The sequence below is a fragment of the Calypte anna genome, chromosome 17 (assembly GCF_003957555.1).
Source record: "Calypte anna isolate BGI_N300 chromosome 17, bCalAnn1_v1.p, whole genome shotgun sequence".
NCBI lineage: Eukaryota > Metazoa > Chordata > Aves > Apodiformes > Trochilidae > Calypte > Calypte anna.
In genome coordinates this window covers 5239065-5261124 of record NC_044262.1, presented here as the reverse complement: position 1 = coordinate 5261124, position 22060 = coordinate 5239065, and the positions used below count along the sequence as shown (strand labels likewise).

The window sequence follows — 22060 nt, the reverse complement described above, 5'->3', positions numbered from 1 at the left end:
CCAGCCCCAACCTGTAAAGCTGTGATAACACAGCAGCAATCACAGCATGGAGTAAAGGCTGGGTAAATTTATGTTTTGAGTATGATAACCATTCTACAAGGAACAGTACTTAACTGCTGAGAAGGAAAACATAAAACAGTTATACCAAAGGTTTTACAAATGAATTCTTGCCTGTGTTCCATCTTTCATTTACTTGAACAGCTTGTGCCTGCATTAGCCTGATCTACATAGATTAAAAACATAGCATACCACAGAATTCTGATAATCACTCTTTTTCAGATTGCCCCCTGTGCTCATTTCAAATCCTGAGACAGCCTGCGAGATGGTGAAAAAGAAAGTCAGACCATCCACTACAGCCCTGCACACCAGACAATAGCCTTTTGATTAATAAATCTAACCTTTTTAGAATATGTATGCAGCAGAGGGCACAGGGAGCTCAAGTCCAGATAATACAGTATGGCAGGACAAACCATAATGCATCCTGAGTGAACACATCACATTACAGCCAAGAATATTTCTACAATGCTGGGCATGCTACACTAACTCCAGTGCATTTGAGATGCTATCTGTGCCATTACCAAGCAGTAAATAGAAGATTTTTCCCCCCCACTCCCCAAGAATGAATGCAGACACAAAGATCTAGACCTCAAAAAGCAACTCCAGGAGTAAATGGGAGAAGCATGGCCCTATAATCTCTGCAGCACTCTGCTTAAAAGCATTCCTGTACCAGAAAGGAGAGGTCAAGCAAAGAGATACAGCAACTCTTGTGTCATGCATGAGAAGGTGGCACAGACTGGTTAATCTTGAATTTCTGAAACACATTAGCTATTTGGCACAAAAGCTCCCTGCCAGGGTCAGGGGAAACATCCAAAGTACAGGATAAGCAATGTTTCTCCATCACATAATTGCTACTTCAACCCTGGAGAGTTATCTGGGGTGCCTGGAAGTGGCACGCTGGAACGTCACATCCCTACTGCATTTCTCAGCACTCCCAGCTCTGAGATCTGGACACTTAAATCATGAAAGCTTTATTTATCTCAAGGTTTGAGATGCTAATGTGCTGCCTGGAGCATGTTTAGCCCTCATTTCCCCCCCTCCTCCTCACTGGGGAGGTGTTTTACCATGGGTTCCCTCCAGCACCTGCTGAGCTCAGCCAAGCAGAGGTTGTTCTGCTCCATGCAGGATGAGGCTCTTTGGTCACAGCATTTTCATGGGACAGAAGCAGGAAGAGACACTGAACAAAGCAAATGTTTTTTTCCTGATGTGGGGACAAGCATGAAAGCATCAAATCATTTGCCTAGTGCACAGCACACAGGGAATGCTGCCTGGGAGCTACACCCTGCAAGGTTCTTCCCCTGATTCTGCTGCCAGCTGAGAGGTGTCCTGCAGGAAGGTTCTGCCCATCCCTGATCAGACTGCACTGAGTGTCCCATCTCAGCACATCCAGAGGGGTACAAGCAGAACAAAACCAGAAGTGCTGCTTCCAGCTCTCCATTGCTCCCTCAAATCAGAGGGCATGGTACACAGAGTGGGATATGGGACCTGGAAAGTCCAGTGACCAAGAAAGAACCTTGAGTTTCAAACACTACATAAGTTTATTGCAACACACTCCCTCTTTTCCTTCTCTCCTGGAAGAGAGAGTATCAGTACCTCTCTTAGAAAGACAGTGGTAGTTAAGTAGCTTTCCAGCCCCCCAAAATTCCAGCCCAGTTTGCAAGACTGATTTTCTTTAAATCTGCAAGGCATTTGTAATGCAAATCCAGCAAGCAGAGAGCAGGATCCCATCTGAAAGAAGAAAGTGACAGACCAAAGAGCTGCAGTTAGGCACTTCAAGTCTGAAGGTGGTGATTTTAAAGGGGAAGAAAAAAAAGCTGCTAAAAAAAGGGATGTTTACACCCACTGCTGTGCAAGATAAGCACCCTGTGTAGGTCAGATACTTTGCTTTAAAAATCACCTTCAAGTGAAAACAGCAAACAATAAGGCAGCTCAAACTCAGCTGTATCACTGGGCCATGCCTACTTTCTATTAGTAACTCACAGCACCTATGCATGCACTCTCCCTGGCTATTTATGGCTTTAGACCCATTGCTCTCCCTTTCCCACATTAGAAAAAAAAAATAAAAATCAAGTTTAAATGACCATCATCTAGTGACCCCAAATCATTGCTCCTTAGATCAAATACTTGTTCACTGCAAATATCAAGGCAATAGCAAGCACAGCTGTAAGACTAACAGACTGACAGTCTGAGCAGCCTTCTGCTTTATTTATAGTTTAGACACACTGCAGTCAGGGCTGCACTTGACCAAAAGTGCTGATAAAGAGGTTGGGAAGTATCTAGAAGACTGGACAGACAGTCAGGAAACACTACTGGAATTGTAAGCCATGAGGTCCTGGAGGTGTTAGTTCTAATAAACATGAGGAAGCAAAAAAAAAAATCATTTTCCTTTGTTTTTTGTCCTCAGTGAGAACATCACCAGTGGACCCAACACCAGAAAAAAATGGTCATTGAGTTTATATTATCATTCCCCTATATTTTCACCACTTCAGGAGCTATTTATGCTACTGTGTGTAGCACTGGCTGGCTCTGAACACAACCAGTGATTCTCAGATCGTTTTCTTTTATTTCCATTATAAACTCCAAACACAGCCTTCTGAGCTCCTTGGTTTTACACAGATCTGGACTCACCCCTTACAATGAGTCCAGTTTTTATGCTGAACATCCTTGATGTTGCCCACCTTACTTTCCTCCTCCACTATGTTGTGAAGCTAAGAAATCTCCATAGCACCATCTTGTGGCAAGAACCATCAAAAGCACAGGAGGCATGGGGTGATCACCTGAGGCCACACAGGGTTTGGGTCTCACTTCCATGGACTTGTTTGGAACAGTCCCAGTGCCACCCAGCACTTCTGCCTCTGTTGCAGGCAAGCTGACTTTGTTTGCTGTCACACACAGTGGCTTCAGCCAAGCACCAGGACTTCATATGTGAGAAGAAAGGGACTAGTTCAGGCAGTGTCCAAATCTAAGCAGGCTTTGCAACAGTAAGAGAGTAGAGATGCTCCAGAACATGTGCTCAGTAACAAATTCAGGCAGTATCAGGGCCCAGGTGAACACACTGATACCAACAGCATCCATGTGACATTAATAAAACTATCCCACTCTACACTGGTTTCCATTAGAAATTATAATTTCCACTGCTTTAGCTTTGGGGTGAGGGTTGTGTGTTTGGTTGTTGTGGTTTTTAACAACTTTGAGTCTCAAAAAGTCAACTTTGAGACTTTGAGTCTTCATTATTATTTCTATTTAATAAGTGGCAAGAAAAAAAAACCCTACTCTGTGGTCTGCAAAGAGCTGATTTCAGTACCCAACCTTAAACTTCACCTGCCAGGAAGGCAGCTGCACTGAAATCCAAGTGTCTCAGGGGAAGGCAGGAAATTTCTAGAGGAATCCAGACCTAGGAGGTTCTCTCCAGAAGAGAGAGGCAAGAGTTAAAGGATAAGACTGGGTTGAAAGGATGCTGCCAACAAAGGACCTTCTACAAATAAAGCTCTCAAGGAGAATAAGCCATCAAATGCCAGAATAGTGAAATGGCTGCCTGCTTCCAAGGGAGGCAGTGCTATGCTCCCTGGCTTGCAGCTGCAGCCAACTGAGGAATTAATTCAGAAGTAGTGAGCAGGGAAGGCAGGAAAAAGCACACCCTGCAGAAGCCATATTTGGGTTGGCTTTCCATCCATCTTCTCATTTTCACTGCTACAACAAACATAACTTTACACGAGCAGCTTGTTAAGCTCTTGGACAAACATGGACAAGTCAGAACTGTGTTACACTGAATGTTTTGTTTCATAATGAGGTTTGTTTCCCTCTGTTCTGGCAGGAGCAATTTCTGCAGCAACTGAAATAAGTGAGTCTCTTGACTAATAGCTGGCAATTCTGGAATTCATTTCTAGTTCTACTTCTGAACACTTGATTCTGAGAAAAAAAGGCAAATCAGTCAAGATGATTTGCTCTGGATGTCATGTCTAGCTTGAGCACTGAGCTATGAAGTACCAGAGAATGAGTTCCACAGATGAGTTCTAATAGTCAAAGCAATAAATGAAAAAGGTCATTTCCCAAATGTTATTCCCAGAAGCCCAGTAAGGAAAAGCAGCAGTGTTACAATAACAGCATAAATTTGTACTTTTAGTTTACATATTTTAAATCAGCATCAAGTGTTTGATATTCTAGCATTATCTTATGGCATGCAGCACAGAAAAAAAAAAATTACAGATCACTTGCCTTTGCCATCTGTTGCTGAAGCCTCCTGTAAATGTCTTATTGACCTGAAAAATAAAGAGGAGATTAGCCATAAATTTTGCACTCCCTCTTAACTGCAAACCTCTAAAACACTGACAAGTTTTGTTAACTCCTTAAGGCTGGAATATGCTCATAATTAACTGTGCTTAATATGTTTGACACTGCATATATCTCACCCCCATCCCAGGCAGTGAGTTCAAGGATCTGTTTCTCCTCTGATTAAGCAAAGTGATTGCCAAAGCCTCCTTCAGCTTTGTGAGAGGGAGGGAGCAGAGTGAGAAACTGGGGCATTTTCCAGCATAATGCTTTCCACTTGTACAATTAAGCTGAGCTCCTATTCAGAGTCCTGTCAAGCAGTTGGCATCTTACTGCTCTTTAAGCTCTTTTCATTTAAATACTTGATTACAGCTTACATGGCTACAAAGGCAACTTATGTAAGAGAAGCTACCCCTGCAGGAATGTGAATTCCAAGGCCAATCTTAGTCACCTTGCTCACATGAATCATCCCACCAGCTGCAGTGACACAGCCAGATGAAAAAAGGGGCAGGATTTGATGTCTTGAGCTTCTCTACCTGTTTAGGTTGGTACCAGGACACCACAGGAACACTGACTGCATGCTAGAAGCTGTTACAGGATAGGTCAGCCAAGGATGTTGGATTATCAGGTACAATTCCTCTATGGAATTAAGTTTGGTTCCAGCCCATCAGCAGGCAGGACAGCGATTCTAGCATGAGGTAGCAAGAGCTGCCAATGTCTCTACAACCAAAGTTAGGAACCCTCTTGTGTTCTTTACTATTCCCAAATGCTTTCAACCTCAGCAGAGGAGTAAGGGAAGGGTAGTGCAGATTTCTTGGCAGACATTTCCCAGTTAGACATTTTCCAGCCTTGGCAGAAAGCCACCAAGACTGTGTAGGGTTTTGCCCCTATACTGAAGGCAACAGGGAAGGTGAGGCCAGCTGATACTTGCCCACACAAGCCAAGCTGGAGCTTACTTCCATCTACTGAGAACATTCAGGACACACACACATGCATATATATATGCATATAAAACAGTTGTCCACATTCTAGAGTGATGAGATGTTCACTAGACATTTATATTCACCCTGCATTTCAGAAAAAAAAGTACTGGAGATACTGGAAAAAAATAAGAATAATCTGTGTTTACTAACCAAGGAGCCAGAAGCTCCTCCATATCCTCCTTTAAACCCAGCTGTTTATCCAATTAGGACTAAAATGAATTTAGAAGATAAATGTTCTGACTAACTGGCAAGAAGCAACAATAGTGTTTATCTGAATTATCTGTGTTTTGGTAGAGTTTTATATAACCAACATTATTCCTTGCCAAGCAGAGTGGAAGGAAGGGCAGGGAAATGCTCCCTCTGGGATTATTTTTTCTAAACAGTCAAGTAAAAATGCAGCCACTCTGCTTGAAGGCAGCACTGATCTTAGCACTATTGTTTTAGATTTGAACAGCCTGGTTTCCAAAGTCAGTCAATAATACAAAATCCCATTTCTCAGTGTGAGAATCAACACTTCCACAAAAATCCAAGTTTCAAAAACTCCTCTAGTCTGCACTGTGCTGCTCACACTTAAATCACTGCCCATCCTACCTTATCCCCACTTTAACACTTCCAAAACAAGCACCTTCCACAACAGAAGATTGAAGTGTTAAAAGTAATAGTTTTAAAAAGTTAACAGAATGCTTGACTCTAAAGGATCAACTCCTTTTGCTCTAGCAGAACCTTTAGCTAGCAGTCAATCCTCATTAGTTCAGGAAAAACACAAACCATCAGGGATCAGGAATCACACACATTGGGGACTCACCATACCACTGGAAACAGGATGGCTCCACAACATAGCAAGTCTACCAGGAAAAGAATTTCTTTCCATAATCCATATTCAGTTGTCCCTTCTTCTGTTGACTCTATGATGATGTATGCCACGTTTGCCAGGACCTGTGGGACAAAGGAAGCTCCATGGTTTCAGAAGCTTTCCAAGCAGATCTTAGACATGTGCTGCCAAATCAGCAAAAGCTGCCCCACAGCTGCAGAAAGAGCCCATCCACCCATCAATTCTCCTGCAGTTCTGTGTCAAGAAAGCCACATATTCAGCAACATCTTTACAGGATGCACAGAAATAAAACTGACTGGAATTTATTTCTGCTGACATTCAGAAAGGAGTCCTTTTTTTATATACTATGTTGAATCTACAGAATGAGATAAAAGAGCAAGAACAACTTAAAATACAGAAACAGAACTCCTCATACACACAGAAGGCAAACAGTCTAAAAGCACTCTTCTAAACCAAGCCAATAATTCTGAAGAGATCTGACTGTGTTCTGTACTCTGTGTCTGAGCTCTAAGAGCCTCAAACACTAAATAAAAACTTTGGGTTTTGCAGCTGGGTAAGAGATTCCACAGGAAAGGCAAAAGATGTTGTACCTGCAACAAACAGTGCTGTCATCCTTCAGTTCCTGGGACAGGGGACAAGCACTGATAACTCTGACCACACTGGGAAAGCTTCCCTCAGACCCACCAGACCTAGAAGTCTCTTTTCTCCTTTTTTCTTGAGCCCAATTCAACAACCTTTTCAGAACTTACATTTAGGTTCTCTGCTGAGCAGTTCAGTACTGTTTTGCAGCCCAATTTTTGACCCAGCCTGAATACACACACCTGAGAGCTACTTGTTCATTTGCTGACACTATTTGATCACCATTTTCTCATACTCAATAGAGAGAGAAAAGGGGGAAAATTACAGGTGTAACTTCTGGGCAGGGAAATTCTAGCTCAACTTACTACTGTAACCAACAGGCTTATGGAAGCTGTAACTATGTAGTGTTCTGTGAAGGACTCACAGCCTTCTCCATTTTTCACAAGTAGCTCTCCAAGACAGTAAATATTGACACAGCTCAGTCCTCACCTGAAGTGGGATGACAATCATGAATATTTTTTTGTCTTTATCTGACAGGATGTGTTTAATGAAAGCCCAGCCTGTGCCAATCAGGGCAATAGTGATGAACAGAAGAGCACCCTTCAGTCTGAAAGAGAAACAGATACTGCAGTGAGACTTGATTTTATCACACTTCCTCTTCTGCCCAGCTCTCCTACAGGCAGCAAAAGCCACAAACCCAAACAAATGCTTTGCTGTTGAGAATTTTGGCAAGAGCTTATCCTCCAACAGTTAAGCAGATGCACTTTTGCTTACAACTGTGTATCACATAGCAATGTCACACTTCACTCACAATTGTCAATATATGTAATCTTTTCCTGGGGGAGTCATCATGAACAGGAGAAAGAGTGGCAGCTGCACCCTCTTACCATTCACATCAAGAGCAAATTAGACACTTGAATATTAGTATGAACAAAAGAAAAACAAAGCATTTCTTCTCCTTTTGCTCCTCCACCCAGATAAGTACCAATTCTCTGCAGCTGCCCTCTGTGAGTAGAGCTTTCCCCTTCACACAGGGCTGACTGTCAGTCAGACTGTAGTACCAAAGAATCAGCAATTTCCCAGTTTGCTCAGGAGGGAGGGGGGCAGCCCCCCAGGGAAATTCAAGCACTGGAATGTAATTATCACATCCATCTTCTGACATACTTACAGGTGAGTGATGTAATAAACAACAGCCCAGCCTTCAATAGGAAATCCCTGAGAAGAAATGTAGTAATAGTCAATCTGGAAAAGAAAAAAAAGAGGAAATTACTCAATAAGCCATTCATCAGCACCCCACCCATGTCTAAAACAGATCTGTTTGACAGCCACTTGAAGTTCCATTTTCCAGTCAGTGTGTGCAAACCCAGCCCTGATACATGTCAGAATACTTCCTCCCAACCTGTTCTAGTTTTGTTTTAGCAACAATGAGGTCGTTTCCATTTGCTGTAGCAAAGGAATCTTATACAATCTATACTCTTCCTACACAGCTCCCACACTTAACTACAGTTAAACAACTGCATTCATAACCTATTTATTCATTCCTTGTTCATGTTCAGTTGCATTAGGTGACTACAGGCTTCCCAATTTCACTTCCACCAGAAATCAGATTGAAATCATGACTCCAAAATAGTAGCAGTTATCCTGTCACAAAAGGGCAGGTGAGGATCATGGCTGGCACAAGCACTGAAGGACTAAATGTTTGCCATTATCTTCATTTACAGGACTTCTCCAGTGAAAAAGCAAAGTCAAGTCACAGAGACTTGAATTTTATAAACAATCACTCTTTCTATTAATTCCATTAATTAGCATTTATTTCAAGCCATACAGCTGAAACAACACAGCAGTTCAAGCTTTCAGCACAGCCTCAGATGGCCAAAACATGAGAATCGACAGAACTCCTTCAACCCTCCTATACATTTACTGCTTCAACACTTCAGGCCATGATCTCAATTTATTGAATTTAAGTTGTATTTATTGTATTACTTGTATCTAAAGTCAGAACTTCCTGATGAAAACTGAATCACTCTTCCTAAACAGCTGCAGTTCAGTTCCAATGCTTCAATATGGAAGATTCTCCCCTCTCCTTCCCACTCTACCCCCTAAAGCAGATCCCTCTAAATGTGTGCCCTGGTTTCTACTTCCCACTGAATGACATAAAGCAGAGAAGTTATACATACTGCATGGAAGACTAAAGACAGAGATTTTGTGAAAGGAAGGGCTGCCATTAGCCAGTGAATCTTGAAGACATCATTTCTGGGAGGAAAAAAAAATAAGGAAGAACATAAATTAAACACCAGTAATCAAAACTTCAGTTCCCATGTAATTTCTAAGTCAAACAGCAACTCTCAGGCTGACTCCTAGTTAAACATTTTAACTACATGTTCTACAACTCTTTTAATGATTGGATTAATTTAAAATAATACCTTATAGGAACATCTTGCATGGATAGACTGTAATTGTTAGAAAGTTGTATAAATTTAACTCAAACAGGTATCACTGCTCCCACGTCACTAAACCCCTCCAAGTGAACTCCAGACAATAAATAATCTGATCACCAAGTGCACTTCAGATTGAATCAAAATAGCAACAGAAATCAGAAGCATTTATGCTTTAACTATTAAGAAGCATTGTTTTCAGTTAGAAATTCTCATCACTTTGGGCTATAATCAAAATGTTTATGGCTCTCCTCTGCCACAAGCTGCCATTCCCCACAAGGAAAGATTTGATTGAAGTTTTACTTGTTATTTAAAGTAATTTTCAAATCATGCTCTCCTTTTCTCAAACTACAGGATTTTCTGTTTATTACCACAGTATATTACAATATTTACACCGTGCAGAAGTCCTTAATGCAGGACTTGATAACTTCAGAACAGTTGTCTGCAAGAAAGATGCAGATGGAAGCAGCCATTTTCATCTAGAACCTGCATGTATTGGGCAGGCAATATTGAGCCAGATTTGGAGTCTGAAGTTCTTAAATCTGTAAATTGGGCATTAGAAGAGGAACAAAAAATAAAAGCCAAACCAGGTAGGGCTGCACTGGCACTAAGCTCATCCACTCACCTGCGTTTCCGAAGTATATGGATCCACACAGTCCCAGAGAGGAAGAAGAAGAGAGCCATGGAAATGTAAAGTTTGGGCAGTGGGATCTCCCCAGCTGAGAGGTAACTTTCAGGATTCTTTTCCGTAATTTCTATCTGAATATTCAAGATGTGTTATGGGGACAGTTGAAAAAAAAAAACCCAATCTGTTAAAGCACTAAGCTACCAAGTGCACTTCACAATCAAATTTGCTGTTTAAAATGAGCTTTTCTGATGCTATGAGGAAAAAAAAAACACCTTTTCATCCTCAAGAATCTCAAAATGTTGAAGAAAATTCCACCCACAATAACTGCCTTGAAAAGCTGAGAAGAATTTTCAGACAAGGGCTGGTTCCTTCCAGTACTTCAGTTATGTGACATCATTCACAAAGTAGTTTTCCCAAAAAACAGTTGTTCTGTACCAAACTTCAGGAGTTTGGCAACACCTGATTCAGTCTCAGCCTTGCATAAACAACCAGGTTTTATAGCATAGCCCTGATTTTAGGTGTGGAGAGTCATATGCAGCTAAATAATCACTCAAATTTACTACAGTGGATCTCATCACCTTTTAAGAGAAAGCAAGTACTCTGCTGCAAGCCTACTACCCTATGACTGAGGAAACCAAAGCTTTATTTAATATTCTACTTATGCCCCTAAGTAGCTTGGTTGCATGTTCTTAATTAAAATAATGTATTGAGACACTAGATTGCATTAATGAAACTGTCCTGCATCTCTAATTACAACCCAGCAGGTCAGTTATCCAGGTTTTCTTCTCTTTCCAGTTTCTTCAGGGGGTCAAAGCAACATGTTAAGAAATAAGAGATTTGCTATTAACATACAACCCATAGGATGTGCACCTAATAGTGTAAAAAAAAAAAAAATCATTTTTAATCTGGCCAGAAAAAGCAAACCCACTTAATGCACAAATACCAACAATTCAGATTGCAGCAAAGACTCCTTTAGATTGCAGCAATTGTGTAAAAATAAAAAAAAATGGATTTTTCAGGGCAGGCAAAACACTAATAGCTGGTTTAGCTCCCATCTCATTCCAGCACCCAGTCACAACTGTGTAGACTGAGCCCAGCCCACACACTCTTCACATTTCCCTACGTTTCTTCCAAGCTACTGTTTTAATCCTTCCTGTAGTTGCTTCCTTCAGAAATGCCACAACAGTGATGAAATGCACAGCTCTGAATCACTCCCCAGCTCATATATATCCAGTGGGTGCTTGGTATACAAGCTGGGATTGAAAACTATGATTAAATTAGTGATTTAGAGTGAAATAGATTTGAGAAGTTGCACTCACATCGAGATTAAAGAGGCGCTGGTCATGAGCCTGCCCATCACTGCCACACTTGTGGAAATAGAGACTGTAGAGACCTTCTTGATTATCAGAACTGATGTTGAAAAAGAACTGAAAAGAAGGAATAGGCAAGTCAGCATTCTTCTCATTCCCAAAAGGGCTGCCCTGGTAAGAAGCCATCCCTGCCAAAGCATGGAGTCAGTTATTTAGGGTCAGTTGGTTCCTTTCAGCAAGTATCCTGTTCTGAGAATATCAGAATGGCTCCAAGTTTCAGAATTCCAGATGCAAAATCATGCTCTTATCAAGGATTATGCACTCCAAGAGCAGTGCTAGAAACATTTGGGTATCAGTGTTAACTTGGCTCACCCCAGAGAAGAGATAAGAAGTCTTGTGTATTTAAGATGAAGTGTAAAATGTTGCTCATACTTGCCCTGAAGCATAAATATTGTTCCTCCCCCAGCTATACAAATTGGGACAGCTATGGAAATGAGATTTGTGTCACATAACAGAATTTTAAAAGTGTTTGTTTTATAGGAGGCAATCACAAGGCTGCTGAAAGAAAGCATCAATCTGGTTTCATACAGACAATCTTCCCCTTAAGGGAGTTATCAGTCAGGCCACAGTTGGTTGTTGTTAGAAACCTGTCCCCACTGTTGCATCACAGTAAAGACTTTAAGATGCTGAGGCTCACATTCTGAGATATTTAGGACTCCATCATACCAAAGACACTTAAAAACAGCCCTCACATCTTCCAAGGAAAGATTTCCAGCACTTTTTCTAAACAAGAGACCACTCAAAAAACTCACTGAGCTGTTAGAGAGGCTTCCATACCAAACAAATGAGGATTAGAGTAGGAAGCAACATTTTTTTTTACAGAGAAGGAGCTGCCTGCACACATTATGAGTGGACACCAATGACCTACCTGAAATGAAAAAGTTCCTCTGTCATTGTGAACAGGATGTTCTTGTTCTATTACACCCTGGGAAAAGGAAGAGAGACTTTTAGATTTTTTATTTTTTTTTAAAGCAGGTAACTGCCAAATTTGGCTACATTACCAAGACATTCAAAACTGCATTCTGTATATTTACAGTGGAAGCTGAGAGCAATAGAAAATAAATACTCTCCACTTTCTGGCTATGTTTATACTGGAATATCCCCCCAGGTTCTTTCTGAAGGAGAAAAGCAGATCATTTCTTACCTGGGAGGTTGTTGTACTTGGTTTGGACTTTTTATCTAGAGATAAAAGCATTAATGGTACAGTTAGAGTGTTTGCATTTAGTCTGAGGATGTCTACCACCTTTTCCTCACTGCCAATACTTTACTCAAATCTCCCTATCCCTGTCTGTGTGGCAGTTTCCTAGCTAATCATTAACATCTATTCCTTTTCAGCCCCTCATTACTCTCCCAAGACTCTTCCTACAATTAACATACATTCCAAATGAATCCTCAAACACCAGGACAGGTTTCTTTACCATTACACCCTCTACAAAAGCCCACCTAAGAAATCTTTCCAACTACCCCAATCCCAATGATGCAGGAGGCAGATACCAGCTTGTTAGGAATGAGTGCTGTTAATCTCCCTGACCAATCTTCATCTGGACATCACTACATGGCCTGACAAACATACAGAAATCCTAATTAACCCCCAGGAAGGGAAAAAGTTCTCAGCTCTCTCCTAAGCAAAGCCCCAGTAAAACCACAAACAAAACCCCAAAGCCCAGGTGACCTGCCAAGTCAGCATCTGTTCTGAATGTGAAGAACTTAACCTGACAAGAGACCTCAGCAGAGCAACATGTCAGCTTCAGTTTCACTCCTCTCCTGTAAGGAGCTTTTCAAATGGAAGGTCATCCCATTCTATTAGGAAGCAAAAGTTCAAGCCCTAAGCTTTGCTTTTGGCTCCCCCACCTCACTGCACTGTCAATATTCCTGCTGCACTTTTTAACTCAAGAAAAAGCAAAACTACAGCTGTCAGATCAATTATCTGCAGTGCCATCCAGCTTGAGTTCTTGACTTGATACAACAGCTGTGCAAAATTCACCAGCTTTGATTTGACAGGCCAAGACAGACTCAGACTACTTCAGACCAGACTGCTGAGCAGCCTGATCTGAAGTCTAAACTCATCCAGGAAGGGATAACAAATGGTTTAGAGCTAATCCCATCAGAGCTGAGATTATAAAACTGTTTTGTCTGATGGGCTGGAAGGCAGACAAAGAGCTGTGCCTCCAGGAAAGGTTACTGGTAATGTTACTCCTCCATCCTCATTATCTTCTATCAGTTACACACACACTCATACAAACATTGGGTGGAAGAACCCCCTGTGGAGGTATTTAATCCAACTTCTGACTCCTAGCATCCCCCAATACTGTATCAAATTGTCCCTGGCTTTGTTTAGCCAAGAGTTTAAAACCCCAAAGGACGGAGGTTCTATGACTTCTGCAAATTATCTGCTACAATGCTGGAAAGTCTTTTTTTTCTTAGGAAAATATATACCTAGGAAATTCTTATTTTCCTGCCTAAAATCCAATTTGAGACACCCAAGACTTAAGGGGGAACAAGCAGAGGTTGCACTGTGTGCCACTAAAACTGGCTTGGCATTGATAATGTCCTAACTTTCCTTCAAACTCCCCCTCAGCCTTCTTTTTGTCAGACAAAAGACAAGTGAAGTATCCCAACCCCTTCTCACAAGCACTGGAGGTCTCCAACAGTCACACCAGGTCTCTGTTGGATCAGCTGAACTGGACAGGTTTACACAAGACCATGTATCAAGTTTAGCCCAAGGAAAGCCCAGAATGTGACCCCCACCACAGTGCTGGATGCAGATCAACAAGGAACTAAGCTCTGAGAGCACATCCAGGTCAGGTTTAGCAGGCTTACCTTCGCTGTCTGCATTTTCTTTGGTCTTTGTAGGAGTTTTAGCAGAACTACTGCTCTGTTCAGAAGACTTCAGTGGCTTGGTACTTAAGGCAGTCAAGTTTTCCTCAGACACAAATGAAATTTTAGGTAACAAAGAAGCAGCTTCTGCAGGGAACCAAACCTTCACACTAAATAAAGAGATTTTTAGAGAAAATAGAAGCAAATCAGCATTTCATAGCCTACATATACCCAATAAAGGAAAATCTACTTGTGTTAACTTGCTTTTACCACCACAGAGAAGAGGCAAGCACCAAGCCATGACTTACAGCAGCCTAGCACTCAAGTGATCACTGTGGGAGAAGTCACACTATGAATTCACATCAAATTCAAGAGCAGCTGAAGAAAAGCAAATTTATTCAGTTCTGGTAACCAGAGTTTCAGCAGAAACTGCATTCCCACCAAAGCAAAGTAACAAGGCCTCAAAGGTAGCTCCATAAAACAGATATTTCAAGGCAAACAATAAAAAGGCACATTCAGTACAAGAGCAGAAGCAGCCCAAGGGCTCAAGTTCTTGCCTTCAGCACAATTAAGGTCTGATTATTTTGCCCTATGTCCTCTTATGCCTCCAACAGACATCAAGAATTCATGTGCCATTTTATACTACAGGCTTTTTCCTTTCACCTCCCCTCTGCTCTCATATAGCCCCTTAAAAAATAAACCAAATGCACAGCAGCTTTCCAAGTCCTTGGGGACATTTCCCAAGTGTTACTTTAGCTTCAACAAGAGAAATAACTTCAGGTGGGGCATTCACTCACACTTCAGTGTTGAAGTCCAGAAATAAGATTATAACAGAGGCATCTTGCTCTGGTTTCTTTTTCAAGATACAGTAATCTACTTCTTCATCCTGGTAATAAAAATAAAAACACCTTTCAAATATTCCCCTGCTTGGAAGAAATGGTCTCCCCACCCCCCAGGCTTTACCATTCTTAGTCCAGCAAGTTGTAAAACTGAATTATCCTTAATCTCCATATGTCTGAAGGTGGCCTTCCCCACACAACTCCTCTCTCCCTTTTTTTTTTTTTCATTTCTTCCAACCATTCCTGGACTAAGGCAGACTGAGATGCCCCCAGTTTGGAAAAGCAAGATGACTTCTCTTACCAGGTAAGTGGAGAACCCATCATTCTTTGTTCGATCCAAGCTGAACCCCACCTAAAAGAATTCAGAAGAATCTGTCAAATAAAAACAGCTCAGGTTCCCCTCATACCAGAAGAGAAACCACCCCTGAAAGACTGAAAGTTACTGCTCTCCAATTAACCCAGGTTTAAGGCAGAAATTACATATTTTTCTTGTTAGACAGAAAAAATATTCAAATATAATAAACTTGCTGCTTCATTCATATCCACCAAGAACCAAATATATACTGACCCAAACACAAACTGCCTTAGAGAAACTTCTGTCCCTGAACCTTTTCACTTATCTCATTAAAAAAAAAAAACAAACAACCAAAACCACCAAAAAAAAGCATTATTATTTTAAATGTTTTTGCTTGAGGAAAATATTTAATATTTGCACTAATACAGAGGTCAAACTGAGCAAAAAAGAACACAAGTCAGTTTTCTCCTGAAGTATTTCAGTCCCTGTTAATATTACCAACAATGTGCTATATTTTGTGTTAATATTAAGAGTCCTCTAAAAATAAGTCAGTCACTCTTCTGGAAACCTCCTGATAAAGCAATTAAAAGATGTGTTGGATGATGACACCAACATGACACCAGAGAGCTGCTGAGGAAGCCTCTGCTCACCACCGGTTACAAACAATCTCCCCAGGCTCAGCCCAGGAGCTGATAAATTCAAGTTGATCAATTAAAGCTGAATAATGCTCAAGGATAAATCAACCAGCACCCAGCTCCTCATAAACTGATGGTGGGGAGCAAAGCCAAGAGCACCACCAGTTGGGGTCTGACACCTCAGCCAAGTTCAGGCATTCAGTGCACAGGTAATTAATTTCAGAGGAAGTTTAAAACACTGGTTGGGCTGAAAGGAACTTACTGATAAGCCACTCTTGTCATCAGAGCCCACTGGGGGCTTCAGGGAAAGGTTGCTGACATTGACTGTCATGAAACCATTCTTGAAGAAGCCAAAGGTATTCAGGTGCACCTTCTGCCTCACATCATCCTGAAAGAAAGGAAAACAAGTTGATAAATCTCACATAAAATCACAACCAGTCACCTGCAAGAGCAGGGTGGCAGAGACTGACACTCAAGTATTCAGGCAAAACACCAAGAGCAAATTTCTTTAGGATAAATTCAGATATAATGAAGTATTTCACTGGAAATGACCAATTTTTCCAATATATTGGACAGCAAGAACTTAAATATATCTTTGCTAATTATCTTGCTATACTACTGAGCTATATGCAAGAAAAGTCTGGGAGAAATTAAATAACTGGCATTAGTGATGAAACAAAATACTGCTACCAAAAAAAACCCCATTTTTGTAGACAAATCAACACAGCCATAGCTTGAACACTACAAATATTGCAACAGGCTGAGGAGGAAATAGTTGACTACAGTGATTCTTACCCAACCAAGAGCTGGGGCTTGGCCAAGAGTTTCCCAAGTTTCACAGTGTTCTGTCAGCCCACCTGATCCTCCGTGTTAGGGCAGCCCAAGGTTTGGACAGTCACACCCCTAACACACTGGAAAACTCTGTGTATGGGGTAAATGAGAATTTCTTAAGCATTCCCATTCTTCCCAAAGACTTGGAGCAAGGACTTGTGTCTTGTGAGCAAGATAACTACCAAAAACCAGAGATGGGAGTTCAAACAGAACTGCTCCAGTTAGTTTTTTCAACAGGAAAAGCCCAATCCCTTCTTTTGCACTCCCAGCCTTAGCTGCAGAATAATTTATTTCCTCTCAATCTGGCAATAAAACTGTAGAAACTGATCCCTTTCCAAGCCTTGCTCAGCTCATAAAGGCTCAAGTGCAGTGAGTTTGTTTTATTTAAAAAGGAGCTCCTGAAGGACCTCATGAAAAGCAGTAAAACACCACACAGCTGTCACAGCAGGTGAGGAATATTCCTGGTACTCTGCATTTATAAATCTACACAGAGGGATGTAGTTGGACCCTCATTCCTCTGGGATCATTATTTGGAAGAAAAGGAGAAACAGAGCAACAAAAGTCAAAAAGCAAGTTTAAAATGTGACTTAAAAGTAATTCTGCAAGTTGTCACTAAAAATAGGAAAACTGCTTCCTCTAGGAAAAGCTAATCAGATAGCAGAATAAGCAGAGAAGTCAGCTGCTGAAGGCAAACAAAGTGTTCTGGGCAAGGTACAGGAGACTGAGCTAAGAACTGGAGAAGTACAACAAGTTCTTGCTCTTTTCCCCAGTCTCAGTTTTGACACCCATGCACAAAACCTTCCCAACAGAAATTTCACTTGCTGTAGCAGCAGGAATCTCATCCTGGCACAGCCAACCTGGATCAAGATGACCCTAAAGGTATCAAGTGACCCTGGCACATGAGCAGATGGTTCCCTTAATGCTCAGAAGAGGAAAAAGGTTGGGGACACCTGGCTGAGAGCAGATGCTTTGTTCAACCAGAGCATTAGAGCTGTGCTGCCTTCAGCTTCCAGGCAACTTAATGTGCTTGGAAGAGCAGCCCATCTGGTTCCTTTTGCACTGCTTCCCACTTAATTTCCCAGAGAATTAATCCCAGCTCTTGGCATGGCACATCAGGTCTTATTTAACCACATCTGGACAGATAAGCACTCGCCTGGCTGAATCAGAGAATCATAGAATTGGCTGGGTTGGAAGGGACCTCAGAGATCATCAAGTCCAACCCTTGATCCACTCCCCCCGTGGTTCCCAGCCCATGGCACTCAGTGCCACATCCAGGCTCTTTTGAAAGAGCTCCAGACACAGAGAATCCACTACTTCCCTGGGCAGCCCATTCCAATGCCTGATCACCCTCTCCAGAAAGAAATTCTTTCTCATCTCCAACCTAAACCTCCCCTGGCACAACTTGAGACCCTGCCCTCTTGTCTTGCTGAGAGTTGCCTGGGAAAAGAGCCCAACCCCCCCCTGGCTCCAACCTCCTTTCAGGGAGTTGCAGAGAGTGATGAGGTCTCCCCTGAGCCTCCTCTTCTCCAGCCTCAACACCCCCAGCTCCCTCAGCCTCTCCTCATAGGATCTGTGCTGGATCCCTTCACCAGCCCAGTTGCCTCCTTTGGACCTGCTCCAGCACCTCAATCTCCTTCCTGAGCTGAGGGGCCCAGAACTGGACACAGGACTCAAGCTGTGAGTCCAGAGCTGAGCACAGGGGCAGAATCCCTTCCCTGGACCTGCTGGCCATGCTGTTCCTGACACAGCCCAGGATGCCATTGGCCTTCTTGGCCACCTGGGCACACTGCTGGCTCCTGGTCACCTTCCTGTCAAATGGGTAGAAGGGAAAAGAACCACCCAGCCACAAAGTGGTTGCACTTTGGAAACATGACCAATTTGCTGAACTCAGAGCCCTTCTCAAAGCTGTTCAGTCCCACAGAAGTTTATTTACTCTGTTTGCTCACACCCTGCCCCCCAACAAAAGGTAATTAGCATACAACACACACACACATTTTCCTCTCTGGTTTTATCTCAGCTTTGAGTGCTTAGAGTTTACAGATTTAGTTCACAAATCCCTCACCTTCACATGATCCCATCCTCAGTCACCACTTGCAACAGCTCCTGCTCCAAGAGCACCTACTGCTCCCCACACTGAGAGCTTCTGAGACTGATTTATTAGGAATCGCCTATAAAATCCCATTCAATGGAAGAATCCAGCTTTTCTTTACAACCCCTCAACTGCAGACTTCAGAAATAGGCAACTGGAAGTTTACAACAAAGTTCTGAACACAACTAAGTGAATGCTTCAGCACCAGGGGTGTATTTAGAGAAAAAAAACATGGAAATATCTTGCAACTAATAAATTTAACATGAAACTGCAAACTTGACAAGAGCACAAACTAGGAGAGGTTTGTCCCTGCTTTTGGAAACGAGCTAATTGCAAGTTCTCATCAGAAAAATAACAGCTCAGCTGCTGCAAAGCCTTGTCAGGGGAGTGGGAGTTTCAGCCATTCCCCTGCTCCTCACTGTGCTATTCCAGGCTATGAAATTCCTCATTCTCTGGGACAAGTTTCCCAGTGTATTACCCCAAACACATGGCTTCAACATCACACCACTCCACTGGTCAGAAATAAATTGAAAAAAAGCACCAAGCAACTTCATTTGAGTTCAAAGAAACATTCCAACTCCCACCTACTTTTGCAAACCTCTAAAAATTGTTTCTAGGCTTCCATAATGTCAATTTTTATTGGGTTTTTTTTTTGGTTGGTTGGTTTGTTTTGGGGCGTTTGGGTTTGGTTTGGTTTTTAAGGTAACTTTGAAACCAACTCAACAGAAATAAATCCCCCAGCACGTGTCTGTAAAGACAGAGGATATTTTCTTAACAGGAAACTGCTCAGACTGCAGTTTCTTTTTTCTGACAACAAAAACCCCTTCAACTCAGCACCCTAATTACAGGGCCACAAGAATGAGGTTGTTCTAACTCCAGCTAGAACAAGTTGTTTGGGGAAATCTAACACCAAACACTCCCACAAAGCTGCAGCCTTTAGCCTGCCAGGGCAAGGAGGCTGAAAGGGAGATGGCACTGTGCAAGGGGAGAGTTTTTGGAGGCTGTTTTTACCTAAAAGCTGCAAAACAGGGGCTGAAGGAGAGAGAGACTGTGCTGCACCAAAGCTCCTGTTTGTCCAGGAGGTGGACAAAGGAACAACCCCAAACTCCTCCTTTCCATGGTGTTTGGTAGGTGGGTGTTGCAACTGGCACAAAACAGCAGCAAAACCAAAACCATTCCCCACTTTAGAAAGCTCAGGGATTGATCCAGGTGGTGGAGACACCATAAGGGGAAGCAGAAGCCCTGGGTGCTTCAGGGAACATCTGTGCCAGGGCAGTTTGGAAGGTTTCTAAGTCAGGGAAAATCACGGAATCACAGAATCATAGAATTGGCTGGGTTTGAAGGGACCTCAGAGATCATCAAGTCCAACCCTTGCTCCACTCCCCCCGTGGTTCCCAGCCCGTGGCACTCAGTGCCACATCCAGGCTCTTTGGAAATATCTCCAGACACGGAGAATCCACTACTTCCCTGGGCAGCCCATTCCAATGCCTGATCACCCTCTCCAGAAAGAAATTCTTTCTCATCTCCAACCTAAACCTCCCCTGGCACAACTTGAGACCCTGCCCTCTTGTCTTGCTGAGAGTTGCCTGGGAAAAGAGCCCAACCCCCCCTGGCTCCAACCTCCTTTCAGGGAGTTGGAGAGAGTGATGAGGTCTCCCCTGAGCCTCCTCTTCTCCAGCCTCAACACCCCCAGCTCCCTCAGCCCTTCCTCACAGGAATTCTGCTGGATCCCTTCACAGCCTCCTTGCTCTTCTCTGGACCTGCTCCAGCACCTCAATCTCTTTCCTGAGGGGCTGAGGGGCCCAGAACTGGACACAGGACTCAAGCTGTGGCCTCACCAGAGCTGAGCACAGGGGCAGAATCCCTTCCCTGGACCTGCTGGCCACGCTGTTCCTGAGCCAGCCCAGGATGCCCTTGGCCTCCTTGGCCACCTGGGCACACTGCTGGCTCCTGGTCAGGATCAGCCCAGAAGAAACTCTTCCATAACCACCACCAAAGCTCCTCAGTGCTTCAGAGACAAGCTGGCTGCCCCTGTAGTAGAACATTTGGGGGGTTGCACAACTGCACAGCCAAGAAAATCCCCTGGGAACAGCTCATGGATGTTCCCCCCATCACTGGCTGCACCTCGAAGGCTGATGAGGAGGCTCTGGAAATGGTTTGGGAGGGCCCCAACAACGCCCCTCCCAGCCATGCTCCACTTCAGGAGCTTCTTCCAAGGTTTCTGTTGGCAGAATACTGCAGGTGTTTGACAGCAAGAACAAAATTAACATCCTCATTCACCAGCTGGGCACCAGCCCTTCAAAAGCACCTCCTCCCCAGCAGTCACTCCCTCACGTAACAACTGAGCAGCTTCTGACTTAAAACACAAAAGAGAGCAAAACCCTGGAGCTGGAAATCTTCCCCCCCTACCTGCACCACTTCTCATTAAGAACCCTTAAATACACACACGGGACAACAAAACTCTTTCCAAGCACAACCAGAAGTCTGTTAAACCAAAGCAGAGAGCTGTTACCACAAATAACTTAATCTGTTCCTACTAATTGCTTCATTAGTAAAAAAAAAACCTCCAGAAAGCAAACAAAATGAAGCTTTTTGAGACTCAAGCAAGCAGGGAAGAGAACAGAAAAACCACGAAGAGTGCAGATTAAAAGCAAAACCAACCAACACGCCTTCAGAAACCATCCCACACCCCACGAGCAACCCTCTCTCACCACCTCCACCTTCCTACCTCGCTTTTAACAACACGTGGAGTACTTGCACCTCCAAACCTCCGCACTTCTCAGCCCCACTTCCCCCTCCCCAGCCACGAAACAGCCGCTCAGACCCGCACGGAGAGGCCTTCACCTCCCGAGGTCCCTTCCTAGGATTCCTCAAGGGATGTGTGTGTGTGTGGGGTGAAACGGCAAAAAGAGAACACAGAGAATCCCAGGGCGGCAGAGACACAGAAAAAAACCAACAAGAGGGGAAGAAGCCCTCGGAGGAGGCAGCGGAACGAAGCTCGGGGACAGCCCCAGCCCGGGGGAGGCGCGCAGGCCCCGGCTCCCCCTCTCCCCCCGTTGCCCTCAGGGAACCCGGGAACCGCAGGACCGGGGGCTGCGCGGACCTTACTTTGAGGGTGAGGTGATGGACGCGGGCACCGGCCGGGCCTAAACCGAACAGCACCAGCACCAAGAGGGCCGCGGCCCGGCCCAGCGCAGCCCCAGCCCCGCGGGCCGCCATCTTTATTCCAGCGTCAGCATCCTCTTCCCCCGCCACTTCCGGGGTCAAGGGGTGGACACGTGACCGGGGCGGGGGTCACGTGGTCGCATCCCCGGCTCCTCTCGCTGTTCCCCCCCCCCTCCCCTCACGGAGCCTCCGCGGAATTCCCGGGAATCGTTCGGGAGGGAAAAGATCCCTGAGAT

General features: G+C 43.5%; 1 protein-coding gene across 3 annotated transcripts in view; it reads right to left on the bottom strand.

Moving 5' to 3' along the window:
- The window catches only part of GPR107 (G protein-coupled receptor 107), a 39012-nt gene extending 17094 nt beyond the window's left edge, over nt 1-21918 (bottom strand). The window contains exons 1-14 of one of the 3 annotated variants that reach the window (XM_030460999.1): nt 21768-21918; nt 16002-16127; nt 15111-15161; nt 14768-14856; nt 13974-14140; nt 12298-12332; nt 12022-12078; nt 11103-11210; nt 9781-9914; nt 8898-8973; nt 7889-7962; nt 7210-7327; nt 6115-6245; nt 4273-4316 (exon numbers count right to left, since the gene is read on the bottom strand). In XM_030460999.1, coding sequence (XP_030316859.1) covers nt 4273-4316; nt 6115-6245; nt 7210-7327; nt 7889-7962; nt 8898-8973; nt 9781-9914; nt 11103-11210; nt 12022-12078; nt 12298-12332; nt 13974-14140; nt 14768-14856; nt 15111-15161; nt 16002-16127; nt 21768-21878 — 1321 coding nt within the window. In that variant the 5' untranslated portion in view covers nt 21879-21918. Of the gene's footprint in view, nt 1-4272; nt 4317-6114; nt 6246-7209; nt 7328-7888; nt 7963-8897; nt 8974-9780; nt 9915-11102; nt 11211-12021; nt 12079-12297; nt 12333-13973; nt 14141-14767; nt 14857-15110; nt 15162-16001; nt 16128-21762 lie in introns of those variants that run through there. The other 2 variants (XM_008491454.2, XM_030461000.1) reach the window with 2 other exon arrangements.
- Between the last annotated feature and the right edge of the window lie 142 nt (nt 21919-22060).